This window comes from Sitodiplosis mosellana, unplaced genomic scaffold (genome assembly GCF_009176505.1).
Source record: "Sitodiplosis mosellana isolate CC-2019 unplaced genomic scaffold, AAFC_SMos_1.0 Smas_scaffold_6150, whole genome shotgun sequence".
Taxonomy (NCBI): domain Eukaryota; kingdom Metazoa; phylum Arthropoda; class Insecta; order Diptera; family Cecidomyiidae; genus Sitodiplosis; species Sitodiplosis mosellana.
The window spans coordinates 1,180,567-1,199,080 of record NW_022601391.1 but is presented as its reverse complement, the minus strand read 5'-3'; the positions used below and the strand labels follow the sequence as shown (position 1 = coordinate 1,199,080).

Here is an 18,514-nt window from a genome sequence, read left to right as displayed (position 1 = left end):
ATATTCCAAGGCAGTGATTTCATATTCGGGCATCTTAAGCTGTTGTATGTGTATGTGTGCGTGTCAACTCGTTCGTTTCGTACAATTTGTGTACAGCGCGAAATGCAATAAAAAATCGGGTAATTCAGTTTTGAATCTGCATAAGAAGTGTTGTAGAGCGATGGGTGCGACACAACAGAACTGGGCTTGCAAAATGTGTGATGCAATAAAAAGAATCATAGAAAATGCAGTGAAATTAATAGACGAAAAAAACCAATTCATTGAGAGAAGAAAATGCCTCGCGGTCGGTGGAAAGGAAAAAGTGTGTGTAAAAGGGTGGAAAAAAAGGGCGAACGAGGGAGAGAGAAGTGATGCGGAAGACGCTGCCGATGAGAAGAATGGCATTGCATAATTTTTACGGAACATTTATTTAGTGGGTGCATTGCTTGTGTGTGCATTATACTGGAAACATCTTGTTTCGCACAGCAAACAACAGAGTGTGAGGAGCGTTGTATGTGTGTGAGTGTCACTAAAACTGCAAGCACAGCGTGAGAACGGGAGAGAGAGAGAGAGAGAGATAGAGAGAGAGAGAAAAGATTCGTGCAAAGCTGCTAATGGAACATTGAATTTTGTTTCAGATTCCATGAACCGTGTATTAGCTATCACGATAAAGGCGACAAATATTTTCACTACTTCGCAGTGTACGCATATTCTCTGTTCATCTGCTGTACTGCTGACATTGTACGTTTGGACGGTTCTCTCACTCTTGCGTGTGAGTCTCCTTTATCATAGGTCGTTTTCTAGCTTTGGCTGCCGCTTTGCTGGCTTACTGCTGCACAACCGAACATGTTCCTTGTCGTTCGCATCTCGCATCATGACATTGAAAAATGCAATTAAATAAATTATATGCCACTTTATAAAACGTTTTCTAGATTATTAACGCTGATGAAGATATTTTCACGTATTCGCCCCGTTTGCCGGCACACGCACACACACATATATATATATATATATATATATATATACGGTTTTGCCGTATGTTCCCATTCTGGGCAATATATGCTCTACGTTCCAATGTTGTAACATGCTCATTTTCATCTTCGGGCCAGATTGGATGCAATTTTTCCTTTTTGCTTCGCATTGCATTGGATTGTGTTGCCGTTACTGATGATGATGTTCGCAGCATGAGAAATTTAATAATGCTGCCATATTTTCACCGATTGAATTAGCCAACTCGCTCATGAAATTTCAAGCACTAGAGAAGGGGCAATGCATATGAAAGAAGTGCTCGCTTGTAGCGAATCGCCTACACAAAGCTTTCCGACTCCGTCGTTTGACTCTTTTTTTTTACATCGATTCATGACTTGTTACAGCTTCCTCAATGTTCATTATACCTTGTTCGTAATGTATGGGGTTCTAATTAGAAGCAATCGGAAATGGCGTTAAATTGCATAATAATTGTGGTTATGAATGTCACAGTTGCAGTTCAAAAAACAATCATTACGATGATTCAAATTAAATTTCCACCATTTTCTCTCTCTATCCCTCTCTCACAATAATACTTATTTGAAGTGGAAAACATTCGTTTCTTTTTAATGGGGAAATTAGTGGTGGCACAATTTTTATCTGTTCACCAAACAAACATACAATGTATGCGTTCATGGTTCGAAATGATGCTGGGCTTCAGCGTAGCATAACTGTTCCGACTTGTGCATGTCACATACAAAACGTGTGTGCTCTATAAAATAGCACTTTTTATTAGCTTGTGAATGCATTTTCAATCTAACCTGTACTTCTCCCATGTGATTTCTCGCTCATAATCGTGGAACAATTTCAGTTTTTAGTTACTTTTTTTACGTGTCATAACAGTATTCGCATACAAAGTTGTAGTCTAGTGGTTAAAATGTCCTCGTTAGAATGAGAAGAAAATGAACTTGACAAGGAAAAAGTCACATGTAAATATTGAACACTATGAACAGAATGCTAGTGAATAGAATTCTTGAGCAAATGATCGAAGCTCAAACAATACAAATTGAATTAATGACGGTTGCCCTAGGAAACTCGTGGTAATGATTGCCATTTCTCCTTTTTTCCATTTTTCTGCTCACAATTCACACTGATCTAAAGTTTCGTTGTGTTGATTGTTGGTTGACATTTTCTTTTATCGTGTTCAACAAATAATAGAAGTTATCATAACAAAACTGTTATTTTCAATGAACTGAAAATGAATCAAGTTGATTTCTTTGCAGTGTTTCTCATTTAATAAACAGTATAAACAATTGAAATTTGTTCTTCATTCAATGATTTCAGTAAACTTTGCAGACACTCAATGCAAAACAAACATTGGTATGCACGTTTGCGTTTCAGAGGCCCTTGTTTATTTCATAACAGCACAAAAGCTTGATCTCATTTTTCATTCGCTCTCTCTCTCTCTCCTTCTCTTTCTTATACGAACGATGACGCAAACGGTTACCGGTTTGTCATTCCATGAATGCAGCCCACTTCTGAAATATGCACTCATTTTATAGGAATATTTCAATTTTATCGATTTATTTTCTTCAATGCAAACTCTATTTAGGATCATCAGGCATTTTCCGAATTTTTACGAGAATTCATTGATCCAATTTAAATGAATGGAATGTGGCATGGATTATGAATCACAGCATATTTGCACAGCTCTTCAACTAAAAGAATGGAGTGCCAAGTGGAAATGATTCGAAAAATAGCATGAAATCAACGATAGAAAGCTCACACTGTTGAAAATTTCTTAATGAATTTTCTTGCAGGACACGTGCATCCCAGTGAAGTCTTTATTTGTGATGATGTCGATTGGAGTGGTGTTTGGTGCCAATGCATGTTACAAATACAACGAACTAGAAAACTTATTCAACCGATTTGCACTTTGCAATGGTGGTCCATTGAATCGAATGGCACATGACATGATATGAGATTCCATCAACGGAATGTGACACTCTGGGGGAAATTTATTCCATTCGCAAATGCATGTCATTCGATCGTTATTTAGAAAGAAAACGCATGTGTCGGAAATATGTGGAGGGCACTTTGGAACACAGTGCTATGTCGAAAATGTGGAAAACTTACTTTTGCGCTTCTAATCGTTGAAGATCTACATTTCAATCAAAAATTACCCACCCACCCAATCCAAAGGCCATATTTTACACGAAAACACGATTTTTCTTCCCGTATATGCATCAATGAGCGCGTTGATTTTTTTCGTTCAATTAAGAAGGAAGTTATTATCCATCGACATAATATCATTTTTGTAAGTTCGGATCTGGTGCAATTTTCTCTACGATCTATAGCGAAAATTTGACAGTTATCGAAATTTGACAGGTCGGAAACGTCAAATATGTGTGTATCTCTGTTAATATATTGGGTCAATTCGAAAGTTTCCGCCGCTGACATTTAAATGTCGCCACTTGTAACTGAGCGTAGCTTGACAAGTGAATCCAATTGCATTTTGTAGATGTGACATTTAGCAATCTAACTCAGAGCAGAAAGATTCATTTTTCGTTCTGCGTCATTGTTTTTGAATCGATTGAAAATGGATCGTGATAAGGTGTTTTTTCGAGGGGCCCTTCTTTTCTTATTTGATTCGAAGAAAACTGCCGCTGAAGCTCATCGAATGCTGTCAGGTACTTATGGCGAGCAAGCTCCATCGGAACGAAGCTGCAGAGAATGGTTTCATCGATTCAAAAGTGGTGATTTTGACTTGAAAGACAAACAACGTTCAGGTCGGCCAGAAGCGATTGAAGATGTCGATTTGCAAGCATTATTGGATGAAGACCCAACCCAAACGCAAAAAGAACTTGCATTGCAGTTAAACGTCGGCCAAACAACCATTTTCAGACATTTGCATGCCATGGGAAAGATTCGGAAGCTGGGAAAATGGGTTCCACATCAACTGTCTGAAGAGCAACTTCAAGCACGAATCGCAATATGCACAAAACATCTTGCAGAGCACAAAAGAAACAGTTTTTTGTATCGCATTGTTACCGGCGATGAAAAGTGGGTTCATTACGAAAACCCCAAGCGTAAAGTAGCGTATGTTGATCCCGGCCAACCGGCGCCATCCCAGCCAAAACGAGATATTCATTGCGATAAGGTTATGCTGTGCATCTGGTGGGATATGAAAGGAGTCGTGTATTATGAGCTGCTAAAACCAGATCAAACGATTAATAAGGAACGCTATCGACGCTAATTGAATGATTTGGCTCATGCATTGGATGAAAAACGGCCATTAATAGCCCGAAAACACCACAAAGTTTTGTTCCACGATGACAACGCTAAGCCACATCGTGCAACAATCGTTAAAAATGAGGTAGAGCAGCTCGGTTGGGATCGGCTTGATCAGCCCGCGTACTCTCCAGACCTTGCTCCTTGCGACTACTATCTATTTCGATCGATGCAGATTGCCCTGTCTGAAGTACGCTTTCAAAATGAGGAAGAAGTGCGAAAATGGGTTGATGACTACATAACCTCAAAAGACGAGGACTTCTTCAAGCGAGGAATCCACAAGCTGCCAGAAAGATGGCGGGAAGTCATAGCTAACGATGGCGAATACATTGGTTAATGTACATTTTCAATTTATTTTGCAATAAATGTATTTTTAGAGAACAAAAAAACGGCGGAAACTTTCGAATTGACCCAATATTTGTGTGAAAATCATTGTTAGAATCAAAAAAAAAATTGAATTTTTTATTGACTTTTATTGGCCTAAGAGATGACATCGATGTCAACTCATAACGATTTTTCTGTTGATTTTTTTTTTCGTTGCTCTTTTCTCGTTACATTCCTTTAGATAGAGGGAAAAACAAGTGGGTCTATCGTGCCAAAACCAAAAGTGAACGAATTTTCGGGGCAAAGAGTCAATGATGATGATTTGCACCATATCATAATAAATTCTATGAATAAAATAATTTTGCACATCTAGCCCAGGCAATCCCATCATAAATGTATAGAGACAGAAGAAAAGGGAGCGAGAGATGTAAGCACATAAATAATAATACCAAATATATGAGATGCTACTATCCAATGCTCGTCTGTGCAATAATGAAACTAGCACTCCTGTGTTGGTAACGAAGACGAAATCATCGCAACGTACAGTACCGATCAGAAGTATGTTTGAACGTATTATTTCCGTCGCTGTACCAACCGTCGGATTCGTTAAAAGAATTGCACTTACGGTCAAATTTTGAATGGGCCACAATTAGGTCAGTCAAAAAACACTGAATTTACCATTCACCATTTCGAATGCAGCATATCATTTTCATGTAAAATAAGCATATTTCCTATCTTCCGTATGTCTGTTATATTTTCGATGCACAGTGTAGATTTCAACTTATTTTCAAATTTATTACCTGATTTTACATGCAAAGGAATCCATTTCACAAGCCTTTCACAAATATCTACACACACACACACATACACGGCTACTTCAACGATGGCAATAACAGGTCAAAAGCTTGAATCCTTCATCTTCAATATGTGTGGTCATTGCAATAAGCGGTCGTTCGTCATTATCGAAACATTGTGCCCAAACATTTCTACCATTTGTCATACCATTCCCATAGGAAGAGGGCCAAAAATATGGAATAAAAATAGCAGCTACCGCTCAAACATGCGATGCAGTTGGGGAAATGTGATAATATATAATTGCAATTTAAATGTGGTATTTTCGATCATGGCAAACCAAACATTAAAATCAAAATCTTTGGCTACATCATCAACGGTGAAATATGAGTATGACGAACGATCGTACAATTAAATTTGTTTATGTGATGAAAAATTACGACGCAAATTAACCAATTAGATAGGAGTTGAGGTATTCCAGAAGGTGAAAACACTATTTATGACCTTTTGCCATCACAATTTGGATGCTATTGCTAATCTGATTAGATGCCCGACCGGACGGGGACCGCACACATTCGGTTTTGGGGAATACATAAAATACATTTTCGGTTTATTTGCAGTAAAGCTCAAACGGAAAACGATAAGAGGTGATAGTACTGTCGCTCCAGCTCGAAAACCAGCAACAGCACATCTTTCTCTCTCTCTCTCTCTCTCTCTCTCTCTCTCTCTCTCTCTCTCTCTCTCGATGGAAGTGATTGCGGTCGTGAATCATATCCGGTTTATATAATCCCAAAATACTATCATGCAATCGTTCAACAGCACATAATCACTTTGCGGTTGACACTGGTCCAGTTTGGAAGAATCGATTGAATGACGCATTCACCACAACTATGATTTAAATGGTAAATTTTTTGAACAATGATGAAACTCTCTTTGCATTTGTTTTTTCTTTTCTTTTTCAATTTGCATAAATTTTGACTTGTTTACATTTTATTATGTTGTTGTGTGATTGTTCAGAGTAATTAAAACGAAATCAGTAATAATTAAAGCGTGCGGATTTAAATCTGCCAAGAATTTGGTGGTTTATATTGCACAGATGCGATGAGAGTGAGTGAGCGAATGTGTGACGAAAATGGCAAGTTGTAATTGTACTTCTGCGAAACTTGCAACCAACTTTGTGCAATTGATTATTTCGCAATTGAGGTTGTTGATTCAACGAAATGTTGATGCCATACAAAAGCTCTAGCTGCATACATAATGTATTTTATTGTCAACGCGTTCCACTTCTTACAGGGATTGAGGGAGAGGAGAGAGAGAGAGGAGAGAGAGAGAGGAGAGAGAGAGAGAGAGAGGGAGGGAGAGAGTGAGAAAGTGGTATATCGTCAAAATTGAAGCGAATAACAATATCCAACAAAATAAATAACAATGTACACGACTGCGGAAGAAGCAAAAATCTGCACACATTACAACGAACGTAATAAAATATACAAATGAGCACAAACTGGGAGAAGTATGCATATGCGAGATCCAAGCACTTGTGAGCCGAACGATACCATTTGAAATGATTTGCGATTAAATTGGAACAGCTGAGAACTGGTTATGAATGTAATGAGATTCAAACATATGCCTTTGATACATTCGTACGCTGATGGTTATTCGTTATTGATATCGTTGCCTGCTATCTGTCGCAGTGAATTTTATTTGCGGCTACAAACAAACAAATTACTTAAATATTAAATAGCACATATCTATGGGTGAGATTGAGAGTGAAGTATGTTTTTTCTTCGATTTATATTTTTGAAAAGGCGAGTATGTTTTCTGATGATTCTGTTGGCGTTAAAGTAGAGTATGTTGTAGTACCGTCTAGCCTCCGCGGTCTTCATAGTTTTCGCGAAACTGATAAAAGATAACAACATAGTGTCTTCGGCAAAGTTGTAGTACTCGAGGTCTTCTATAACTAAGCTGAAGACAGTTATCTCTTATCAGTTGCGCGCAAATCGCGCACATAAAAAAGCAAATTTTATATAGAACTTTTTTTTTCTTATCATTTTTCGCGCTTTTCGCGGAACTGATAAGAGATAAGAGATAGCTGACTTCAGCAATGTTATAGAAGACCTCGAATGCTACAACTTTACCGAAGACACCAAGTTGTTATCTCATATCAGTTCCATGGAAACCGTGAAAAACTGCGAGGACCCGCTAAAAACGAACATACTCGCTTTTAACCATTTTTAAGTCGACAGAAACTTGCTCTTCTCTTTCGTAACAAAGTCAATGAAACATACAATACTCTCAATCTCACCCATAGATATGCATTGCGCTCTCATTCTCATCCCATTCCATTTCATTTCAACTATCGTTGTGTGCGCTTCTGTTTTTCGCAGTCACCAGCAATCTAACTCTTTTAGGCAATTGCGAGAGTCCTTGTTGGTTTCAGTAAAATGCGGATGACTTAGATGGGCGACAAAAATAAAGGCAAACAATCGCACAAAGTACTGTAATCATGTACTTACATCCTTATCTCCAAGTCGCTCGACACGACAATGCAAAAACCCTGTCTGACCAACTGTCACGGTTACATTACGTTGCAGTTCAAAATCGAAATACGGTGACTCGATATCAGTGGTTGTCATAATGCTGCTACTCATCGTCGTGGCTGCTACTGCTGCTGCCGCTGTGATTTTACTACTGTTGTTCGAAGACGCTGGTGTGTGTGGCTCATTAAAACTAAGTGTCTCTGAAATTATACCAAAAATTACAATGAATTTGGTAAGCTGTATATGTGTGTATGTTTAATTGTACATTCGAAATGCTAACGAAAATGGATTGTTAGAAGAAAAAAGAAAGACAGACAGAGATAGATAGAGAGAGCGAGAGCTTTTTTTGTTTTGTATTTGGCATAGATTTCGCTTCCATACATAATAAATGTTCAATGATGCAGAAAAACTCAATTATGAAAGGATTATTTCGGAATGACTCCCGCTCAAGCTGAAAATGTGTATGTTATTTGCTTCACATGTATATATGACACTAATGTCCCGAGATCTATGCTTCACAATAAAATCGAAAAGGCAAAAATACGCAGGAAAATAAAACTAAATAAGCGAATGTCTACAGTTTCATTGGAATTTGGTGCTAGAGGTGCTGATGCCACGACGGATCAAGCTATTTAATTTTCGTCCAATAAGGTCGAAACAATAAAAATACGTCATTATGTGTGAGCGTTTCCGATGTCTGTTTGCATTTGTTGTTGCTATTGTCGTCTCACTGGTCTTTTCCATTTTGCTGTCAGCGTTGTTTTGTTTGCTGATTGGTTCGAGTTACTCAGCGTTTGCAAAATCTCTTTTATCCCCTTTGTTTGGTAAAAGACCACAAATAAAGCAACTAAAAACATTATTATTGCTATTATCATCATCATCAGTGTGATTCTTTGTTTCGGTTTTCCCTTTTTGCTCTCATTTTTGCACGGACGTGTGTTTTTTTTTTTCATTGTAAAAACGAGAAAAATGTTCCGCTGTTGTTATCGGGTGCAACGGCAGAGGACGAACGGCATATCGCAATTGTTATAGTTTTAAATTTGACCATTAGCATTAACCGTTGTCAATAGCAGCATGCTAAAAGCATGTGAATGCCATAATATCGCTTCAAAAGCAAAAAAATTCCTTTCCGTTCCATCTCTTTTACTCTCTCCTCTGACTTCTTTTCCTCACTTCGTCTCATTTTATCTTTTCAATTCTACAGCGCGTTTTTTTGTCTTGTTGCACGTCTTGTTTGCGTATACCAACAAATAAAACTGCACATATGCATGATAGCAGACTTATCGCAAAACTTTTCGTTGGCACTTTAACACATTGCGATCCCTAGATATTCTAGAATCTGGTGAATTTGGAGAAATGGCGTGTGCTGGGAGCTAATTTAATTATATTTTGTTGAGATTAAATCGGAGGATGCGTTTGCTAGATCTTTACTTCTTTTACTCTCTCTCTCTCTTGCTTTATCTCTTTCTGACTTCTACATATGAGTTTATTTGCACACAAAATCTCAAATTTAAAACGAATAAAACTATGATATTGATTTTCATATTAAATTCCATCTCGTTTTTTGTTGTTGTTCGTTTTTCATTTGTTTACAATTTTGTTGTTTCAGCATCAGTGGCTGAAGTCACGGCAAACGATCGCCATCACCATCAGTACGTATACAATAAACGCCGAATCGTACCAAAGCCACCACCAAACATCAAAGCCAAATAAAATAAAACGAAACGAAAGGTGCTTATTGTTTTCTAAAATAATGACGTAGATCAGGTAAATACCAGAAAACACTACCAAAATGGAGTGTTTTTTTCATTCAAAATGAAAGTGGAAAACTAGCTTTTTTCCCAGAGAAATATTTATTTTGTTCTCAACGTAAACAGATGAAAGTACTAATAATGCGAATGGTTAAAATAACCGGAGGGTGAACTGAGAGCAGAACGATTACAACCACAACGCAGGGGAAAAAAAATATATATATTCGCATTCATATAAGTTAGTTAGTTTGATTTCGTTACTGAGTGTGTACGTGTTTTCTCTCTCTTTCTCTCTTTCTCTCTCTCTCTCTTTCTCTCTCTCTCTTTCTCTCTCTCTCTCTCTCTCTCTCTGTGTGTGTGTGTGTGTGTGTGTTCAATGTTATGAAATCCGGTGATTTTTCCGCTTGTTCGTTTAGTTTTCGACGTATTTTTGCATCGAACTGGTGTTATTGTCCCAGTTTTTTTCTCTTTCATTCTTCATGCATACACATTCTCTTCATCCTCCCGACTTCCAACCCATACCATTCTTCAATGCGTCGTTCGGTTTTTGATATGATCGCATCGCGACGGGAATGTGTGGGAAGTCGAAGAGCCGAAAACTTTTCTTCCACATTCTCATTCTTTCAATCATTTGAGATAGAAAAAAAAAAACGTTTTTTTTTGCTTTTATTTGCAAAAACCGCACATGTTTATTCAAACAAGAAGAATTTGCTTTGTTCGTGTGTATCAAATTATTGAACTAGTTGAAGCTTTTTTTTGCAGAAAAAAAATATGCGCATGAAACCATTGGGGAAAAAGCAGAGAATAAAAAACCTCAACTATTAAAAAACTGAGTGCACAAGCACGATTTCGGGATCGTGCGATCTCACTCTTACCTTGGTTTCGCGAGATAATATATTTTGTGGCCAATGGAGAACAAACGAGCATTAGAGAGGGATAAATGGCATAACCACTTTTTGTATACCACTGAATAAGCGTGCAAGTGAACGAACTAGCGAACGAATGAGCGAGAAAGTGTGTGCATGTTGGTTTCTAGTTTCAAGAATGTAAATTCATGCTATGGTTTAATCTATTTGTTATTTTATGATACAAGAAAAAATTATGTATGTATATTGCAAACGGAGTACGGTGACGGTACAAGAGCATAGCAGCTGCTGCTGTTGTTTTTTGCAAAAACTGAAGCCGGGCAGCACGTTAAGAAGATTTCATATGGTTATTTACTTTATGCTTTGTTAAATGCATTTTGCTGGGTTTTGGGGAAAAATGAGAGCTTAACAAAACAGAACAAAATGGTCATCACTCATCTGGAAATGTATGCTATGTGTGTGTGTGTGTGTGTGTGTTATTTCTTCACGGTAAATTGTTGTGAAACTGCACACATTTGAATTGTATTTGACTTTTTTTGTTTGTGCTCGTTGTTTAAGCCTTTGAACCGTTTAGCCTTTCCAGATGAAGCACAAACACGGGCCAGAAAGAATAAACGGATGAACGGACGAACGAACGAATTTGAATCGAAAATACAGAAGCAGCTTGATCCAGAAAATTGGTTTTCCTTATAACCCATTGAGAAATCGTGCTTGGTATATGTTTATGTAGACACATTCGTCAACATATTGAGTTTAGATCAATTTTGTGCTGTGAATAATAGTATTTTACGGTACCGTAAGCTGAGGTTGATGTGTGTCATCAATGCAACCACCACACAGACATAGTCTTGCATAGTCTCTACCGACAATGGATCGACACGAATACGACTCTCACACCATTCTTAACAGGAACAAAAAAATGTATATACATCACGAGCAATTGACCAAAAACAAACACAACCGTGACGATGGCAAACAAAATTGTCTCCCTTTTGCCCTTTTTATAACAATGGCCAATGTTGTTATTGGTGCCGAAAAAAAGTCCACAGCAAATGAAATGTAGTAAATCTGATTACAGACAACATTTTCCAATTTCCCACCGTATCTTGCTATTATCTTCATTTTTGTGTTGCTTTATCGGTCCATACCGTAGCATACACTTGATCTTTTGTAGCGACAAATCGGCCGCTCTTTTTTTGTTGTTTGTCGTCGTCGTCGTCGTCGTCGTCGTCGTCATCATCATCATCACCGTCATCATCATCATCATCACAGCCATACTCCAGACTACTGCTGATGTTTTTATTCTTACTTCCCATTTTCAATTTGCTACAGCATTCCTACGCTCCGTACATGTTTTGTGATGTTGTGACAGAATATGGCCCGTTACAGTTTACTGAGTGTTGTTGCCTCGAACAGAGTATTCTTTACAGAAAATTTGAAGAAAAATACGGTAACATTTCACTTTGGGTATGTATACGTTGTTTTCAGAGTGGAAACGATAAATAAATATTCGTTGTTAAGAAAACCAACATCAACATGCACCAGTGCCCGTGATTCGATGAAACAAGCCCGAAAGAAAGGAAGAAAAAAAAAAGAAACACGAGAGAAGGCAACGTCATTTCTATATTGTGAACGAAAATCGGCATTATGCGATTTTTACTGGAATTCACATTGAATAGATTTGCTGAAATCTTGCCTCACCGCCTCATGCAAACCTGATGAGCTGGCTACACATGCACCCAGAAGCCAATTCAGTGTCAAGAACTTTAAACTGCTTGCTGGTTGTGATTGTCAAGATTTTTTGCATTTTTTCTTGGCGAGCGTGAGCGTGTGCATGTGTGTGAGTGTACATGTGCAAGAAAATGAGAGAGAAACTATGCGATCAACGAAGCGGAATAAAAACAACATTGCACAAGTATTCAGCATTAGAAGCACTTTGATTTCGACATTCGCAAAACGCACCGAAAACAATGGAAAATCGTATTTTCTCCTTTTCACAGACTCTGTTTTCCACTCTGACTCCTTTCGTTGTCTTTTCGATTGGATTGTCAATGCAAAAATCTCAAGAAGACAAACTTTTTGCATCGTAATTCTTGACTGATTTTCGTTTTAGTATGAGTTTTTCCAAGAGATTTCCCACTGTATTTTTCACCCATTCGCATGGGCCCGCAAATGTATGTGTATGTCTGTGTGTGTGTGTGTGTGTATGTGCATGAGCGGAGCATGCTGGTGTTTTTCCATTCGAAAGTTTTATGCCATTGTGTCGCTTCTCGAGATGCAATCTCTGGTTGTTTTATCTTTTGACAAAGCGCGTGCTGAAGAAAGCGAGAGAGCGAAACGGAGCTAAATCGACCGAATGCACTCGTAATATAAAACATTCACCGATCATACATATGTACATATACATAGCCTTGGACTGTATGTGTGCATATACGTTTGGTTGAAATGTTTTTTTTTTCTCGCCAAATTTCAAGCGGAATCTCGTGATAAAGGTTCCTAATTGATTAAAAAATTCATTTCGACATGTCGACAGAGTCCATTTTTCCTCCAAACATTTAACATACTATATGCAACTGTTTTTCAGCCCCCGTTCACTTGTGAAAATTACGAGCTGTTCGCATTTGCAGTCACGAAAAAGTTAGCTCTGGAATGTATATATGGGCTGCGGCGAATGTGAGCATTGTTTTCGGTTGCATTTTGTTGTTGGGTTTTGTTTTCAAAAAATAAATGTCTTTGTTGATTCTATAGTTTTCCATATATTATTGCTTTAGTTTCGAAGTTGCCATTGACATGCGTTTTCTCCACCCGTTCGATTGTCTTATGTTTGTTCAAAGGCTTCGAGGCGAACTCATGTACACACGATTTCTCCATCGGGTTGAATGCCGATACCAGTGCAAATAGAAATCACTACGCGTACACTTTGATTTCTTGTAAATATATGTGTCTTTCGGTTTCTGTGTGGTGGCTTGTATTTTTTTTGGAGAGAAAAGAGCTCTTACTGCTATGACTGTTCCAATAGCCATTGTTCTTGTTATCACTGCTGTTGATAAGATTTTTCGTCTATTTTATTGCATAGATATGTATGTGATCGAATGAACGAGTATATGTTTTTAGTTTTTTTTTCGGTAGTTTTTTCTTCTTCTCCTTCTCATGCCCGTTGTCGGTTGTTGGTGGTGGTATTGTTGTGCTCGGTATTTTTTCTCTCGCTCTCGTTTTGCGCTGTGTTTTTCTTTTCCCACAGATTTTTTGCGCGCTTACTTGGTCTTTCCCTGTCGCTAGTTCGCGCTCGCATCGTGTGCATGTGGCTGAGCTTTTGATTTGTTCACTGTGTGCTCGTTTTATTTATTTTATTCAGACTTTGTGTCACCATAGAAATGTCATTTTATTTTCTCATTGCTGTGTATGTGAAAATGACGACTCTTTATTTAACATCCGTTTAAATTTTTAGGGTCAAACAATGCGAATGGATGTGTGCATGAATGTGTGTGTGTGTTTGTGTGTAAGCTGGCTGCGACCGAGACCGGATGAATGAACAGAATCGAGTGAATATGCTGTATCGAAGGGAAAAAGAGCGAGTACAATAAAATCTAGTACATTGTAGACATTTTCTTTTCACCGTTCGCTTTCGTAATGTTTCAATCATTCAACATTTGCCGCCTTATCTCTGTGCAATCGGTTGTGCTATGTTGCCGTTGTGTGTGTGTGTGTGTGTGTGAATGTCATAGAAATAATAAAGCGAGCATAAAACGACTGATTTGATATGATTCGACAATTGTTTTGTTATTTTTTTTTGCTAGTGTTCCGGCTTAGAACAGAACTTAACAGTCACCCGAAATTTATCAAACCATTTTATGAAGAGCAACGTCGACTCGAGGCTAACACACAAATCGCTATTCGTTGTATTTCAGTGGCCAGGCACTTTGCGAGGTGCCACAAAAAATATAAAGAATATTCACAGAAGTCATTCGTTTGAAGATTCGTTACCCTCTAGCCTTTTTCAAAGTGATTTCATTCCACTGTCCTAGTGTTTTGTTTTGACACTGAATCACCCGCATTGCTTTTAATTCACTATCATTTATACATTCTTTTTGTAATTTGCAGCATTTGTGTTGTTTTTGTTCTATCGCAATCGGCCGTCTGAAATTCACAAATGGTACCGCATTGCACAAAGAACCAGCCACTCTTATGATATTTTCGACTTGATCTACTGAAAATACATTAGCTATATAATGTAGCCTATATTGATTCAAAAGCAATTTGGTTTGTTGTGCTGTGTTCCAAACAGAACAAAAAAACGCAGATTAACCATCCTTGTTTTTCTCTCCTCAAGCATCAAGTAAAAATGAGATTTTTATTTACTATACGAAACAGGATCAAAAGGAAATAATTAAAAACTATTACAGTTTGTTCACCATCTCTCATTTCGTGTTTCGTATCACGGGGAGCGGAAATTGTCTGTGCATCATGCATGTGTTGAGAACCAACAGCCGATAGAATGTGTACAGTCGTTTCGAGCATCATCATCATCATCATTTCACTTGAACATTTGCTTTTTTTTCTGTTTCGTCTGCAAATCTTATAAATAATCAACGACCAAAAGATGACAAAAACAACATCAAAAAATGTGAAACAAAACAGCAACGATAGTAGTTTAGATTTGTCGAGTGCAACAGCGGTAGTACACACACAAGTTATCGGAAGGTATTTCCACCGTTGCGTTTTTGTAACAACAACAACAAAAAAACTCCATCCTTCCCGCATTGGCATCAGGCATTGAGAACCGTGAGGCGACTTATCGCGTCTTCGCCACATTCACAAACGTGGCATAATGTAAACAAGAGAAGAGAAAAAAAACTACATGTTCAACTATAAATTTCCAGACAACAAGGACATTAATGACATGGGCTAAGTGCCTTTCCCTCCGTTCTTTCGCTCGTCCCCACTCTTTCTCTCTTTCTCTCTCTCTCTCTCTCTCTCTCTCTCTGGCTTTCTCTCACTCTCGGTGAGTGAGCTACATCAAGCATCCTATCTATTCATTCTCACGGGTTCTTTCACGTTTCGTTCCGTCTGTTAAATGCAATGACATGTAATAGCATCATTTGAGCTCCATTCTACATGCATTCTTCATTTTGCCAAGCACATTTCGCACCGAAGACAAGTGGCAATCTCTTCTCCCTAGCTTAGCTCTTTCGAAATGCGAAAACATGTAATGAGAGGCCTACGGTATCATTATCATCGACATCAATATAATCATCATTGGCAACGGCAGTGATTTGGCAACAACAAATATGCACACGAACGAGAGAACGAACGGGATGGATAGATAGAATGAATGTCATGTGACCATCATGAGCACACAGAAAACCTGAGCGGTGATTATGCGCTCGCATCATAATGGGGCTTCTTTGATATTTGTTTATGTAATGTCTGGAAAATGATCACCACGTAAGCGTGCACTGCACCAGCTTGTTCATATAAGTTTTTTCTTCATATCCGCCCATTAAATGTTCGCCTGAACTCGTACCTTTTCTCTCTGGCATTTTTAAGGGCGGGTGGTGGAAGAAAAGCTCAAGAGTCGTTTATTTGCATACACTCAAAATATTTTAGTCTTGGTTGACCTCGTAGCTGTCACTATGAATGTCTTGTGTTGATGTTGTCGTTCTTAAAAATAAATAAATAAATGAAAGAAGATAAAAACAACAGCCAAAAGCTGTATCAACTGCGCAGCATTTAGTTCGGCTTAAAACAAGGTATGCTGTTTGTTCGAACATAAGTTCATCATGTTTTTTAATTGTGTTTTGTCTACGTTTGTTGAATGGCCAAAAGAAAAGGGATTGGACAATATTATAATGGAAGTAAGAAGCAATTTCTCTAGTTATTTGGTGTACGTGTGTACCAAATTGCACGAAATTTGTTTTGGGAGTGCTTCGTTGTATCTCTAATGAGTGATTTGTAGTGTATAAAATGTAAGCATATTGTTTGCATCGTTGGGATAATGACGACATTGATGATTTGCTCACATCAGGGAAAACAAATGAAATACTGTGTGTAGCGCTATAAAATATATTGTGTGAGCCATATGAGTGTGTGTTGTATATTAAAAGCGGCAAGCAAAAAGTTTTGCAGAACCAACGGCTTACTTCATTGTTTGGCATTGCTGAGATTGTTGCTGAAAACCGCATTGTTATCGCTAATTAATGCATCAAGTGCATGCCGTCAACAACCGGATCAATTTCGGGGTTGGATGGCTCAGCCGTACGCATTCGTCGTGGAGCAGATAAAATGAATGTGTGTGTATGTGTGTAAGTGCGAACGAGAAAGTGGGTGTTCGCTGTTTTTCCATACATTTTGATTTCATCACTCGAAAGAGAATCGAGATGTAGTTTTTAATCACTTGAGTTTTAATCGGCGAAGACGACAGAGCCTGGTGCATCATGAGTCATGGGTGCACAGTGCACACTGTATAGGTTTTATTGCCGGCTCAGGCCATGTCAACGAGAAGCCGAATCAACGTAGTTCGTTGTTAATTATTCTTTATACAAGCTATATCATGGCATCAGGACGTGTCGTCGCTTGTCGTTTTACATATTTTATGACGTTTTGTGCTCATGCCTCTTAACAAAAAGAATGTGTCTTGTATCTTTTATATTTGATGCTCTCCCTTCGTAGTCGTCGCCTAGGTGTTTGTTTTTCATTTGAAATTTTGTTTACTACTGAGTTTTTGCTCTGGTATGTGTATGTGTGTGTGTGTGTCGGTTCGCCCGAAACATCCAAACAACGATGTAATTCCAATAGATAGATGTGTGACATACAGTCATGGACAAAATTGAGCGTACGCCTATAAATTTGTGTTTTATTTTTTCCAGTAACTTTTCATCTCAAATGTAATATATCAATGGGAAGTACATGAAAAATGAATAACATTGGCAATTTTGAACATCAAAATTGGCCGGCCAATAGGCGGCTTATGGCCCTCGGTAAAAACGGCCAAAAATTCAACTTTTTCCCCAGCCGTTCGATTTAAAAAGTTTAAATGCAGTTTCGAAGGCCTTCAGGAGCAGATACTTTTAAACGCTGAAAACTTTCTGATTGGTTTCAATTTGGCCAAGTTATGGCCGTTGGAAAAATGGCCGATTTTTTTCGAAAAATTAAACCAAGCGTTTGATTGCGAAATGTCATATGTCGTTGGAAAGCCCATTTAATGAAGATAATTTTAATAGTATAAAACATAGAAATCGGTTACAATTAAACCAAGTTATAGGCGTACGAAAATTTTCGTCAAAATTTTTTTGGGTTTTCCAACGGCCATAACTTGCCCAAATTGAAGCCGATCCGAAAGTTTTCAGCGTTTAAAAGTATCTGCTCCTGAAGGCCTTCAAAACTGCATTTAAACTTTTCAAATCGAACGGCTGGAGAAAAAGTTGAATTTTTGGCCATTTTTACCGAGAGCCATAAGCCGCCTATTGGCCGGCCAATTTAGATGTTCAAAATTGCCAATATTATTGATTTTTTATGTACTTCCCATTGATATATTACATTTGAGATGAAAAGTTACTGGAAAAAATAAAACACAAAATTTATAGGCGTACGCTCAATTTTGTCCATGACTGTATGTATTTTCTATTCTATTGCTGTTAAATGCCTTTGTCAATGCCGGTGTGTTGTTGAGTAATTGCAACAATGTGCCATTGTTTGCGTCAAACAGACACACGCTTGGTATTTGATATCTAATGTAGACTGAATTATTTTCATTAGTGTTTTTTGTTGTTGTTGCTTTTTATTTTGTTGTCGCGTTGTTGTCGGTACCGTTGTCATCGCCGTCACCGTCACCGTCGTCGTCATCGTCATCGTCATCGTCATCGTCGTCAAAATGCTCTACGCGTAGACACCAGACACTACAAAAGTGGCGGTAACATTTTCTACAATAATGACTTCGGTGTGTAAAAAACAATCGTATTTCTATTGTAGAAGCTCTACATTAACAAGTTGAACTAAAATAAAAGACGTC

General features: G+C 38.0%; 1 protein-coding gene across 4 annotated transcripts in view; it reads right to left on the bottom strand.

The window, feature by feature from the left end:
• Positions 1-18,514, bottom strand: part of LOC129574023 (zwei Ig domain protein zig-8) — a 135,373-nt gene that overhangs the window by 72,351 nt on the left and 44,508 nt on the right. For all 4 annotated transcript variants that reach the window (XM_055455302.1, XM_055455304.1, XM_055455303.1 and 1 more), the window contains one exon: positions 7,866-8,089. In XM_055455302.1, coding sequence (XP_055311277.1) covers positions 7,866-8,089 — 224 coding nt within the window. The remainder of the gene's footprint in view (positions 1-7,865; positions 8,090-18,514) is intronic.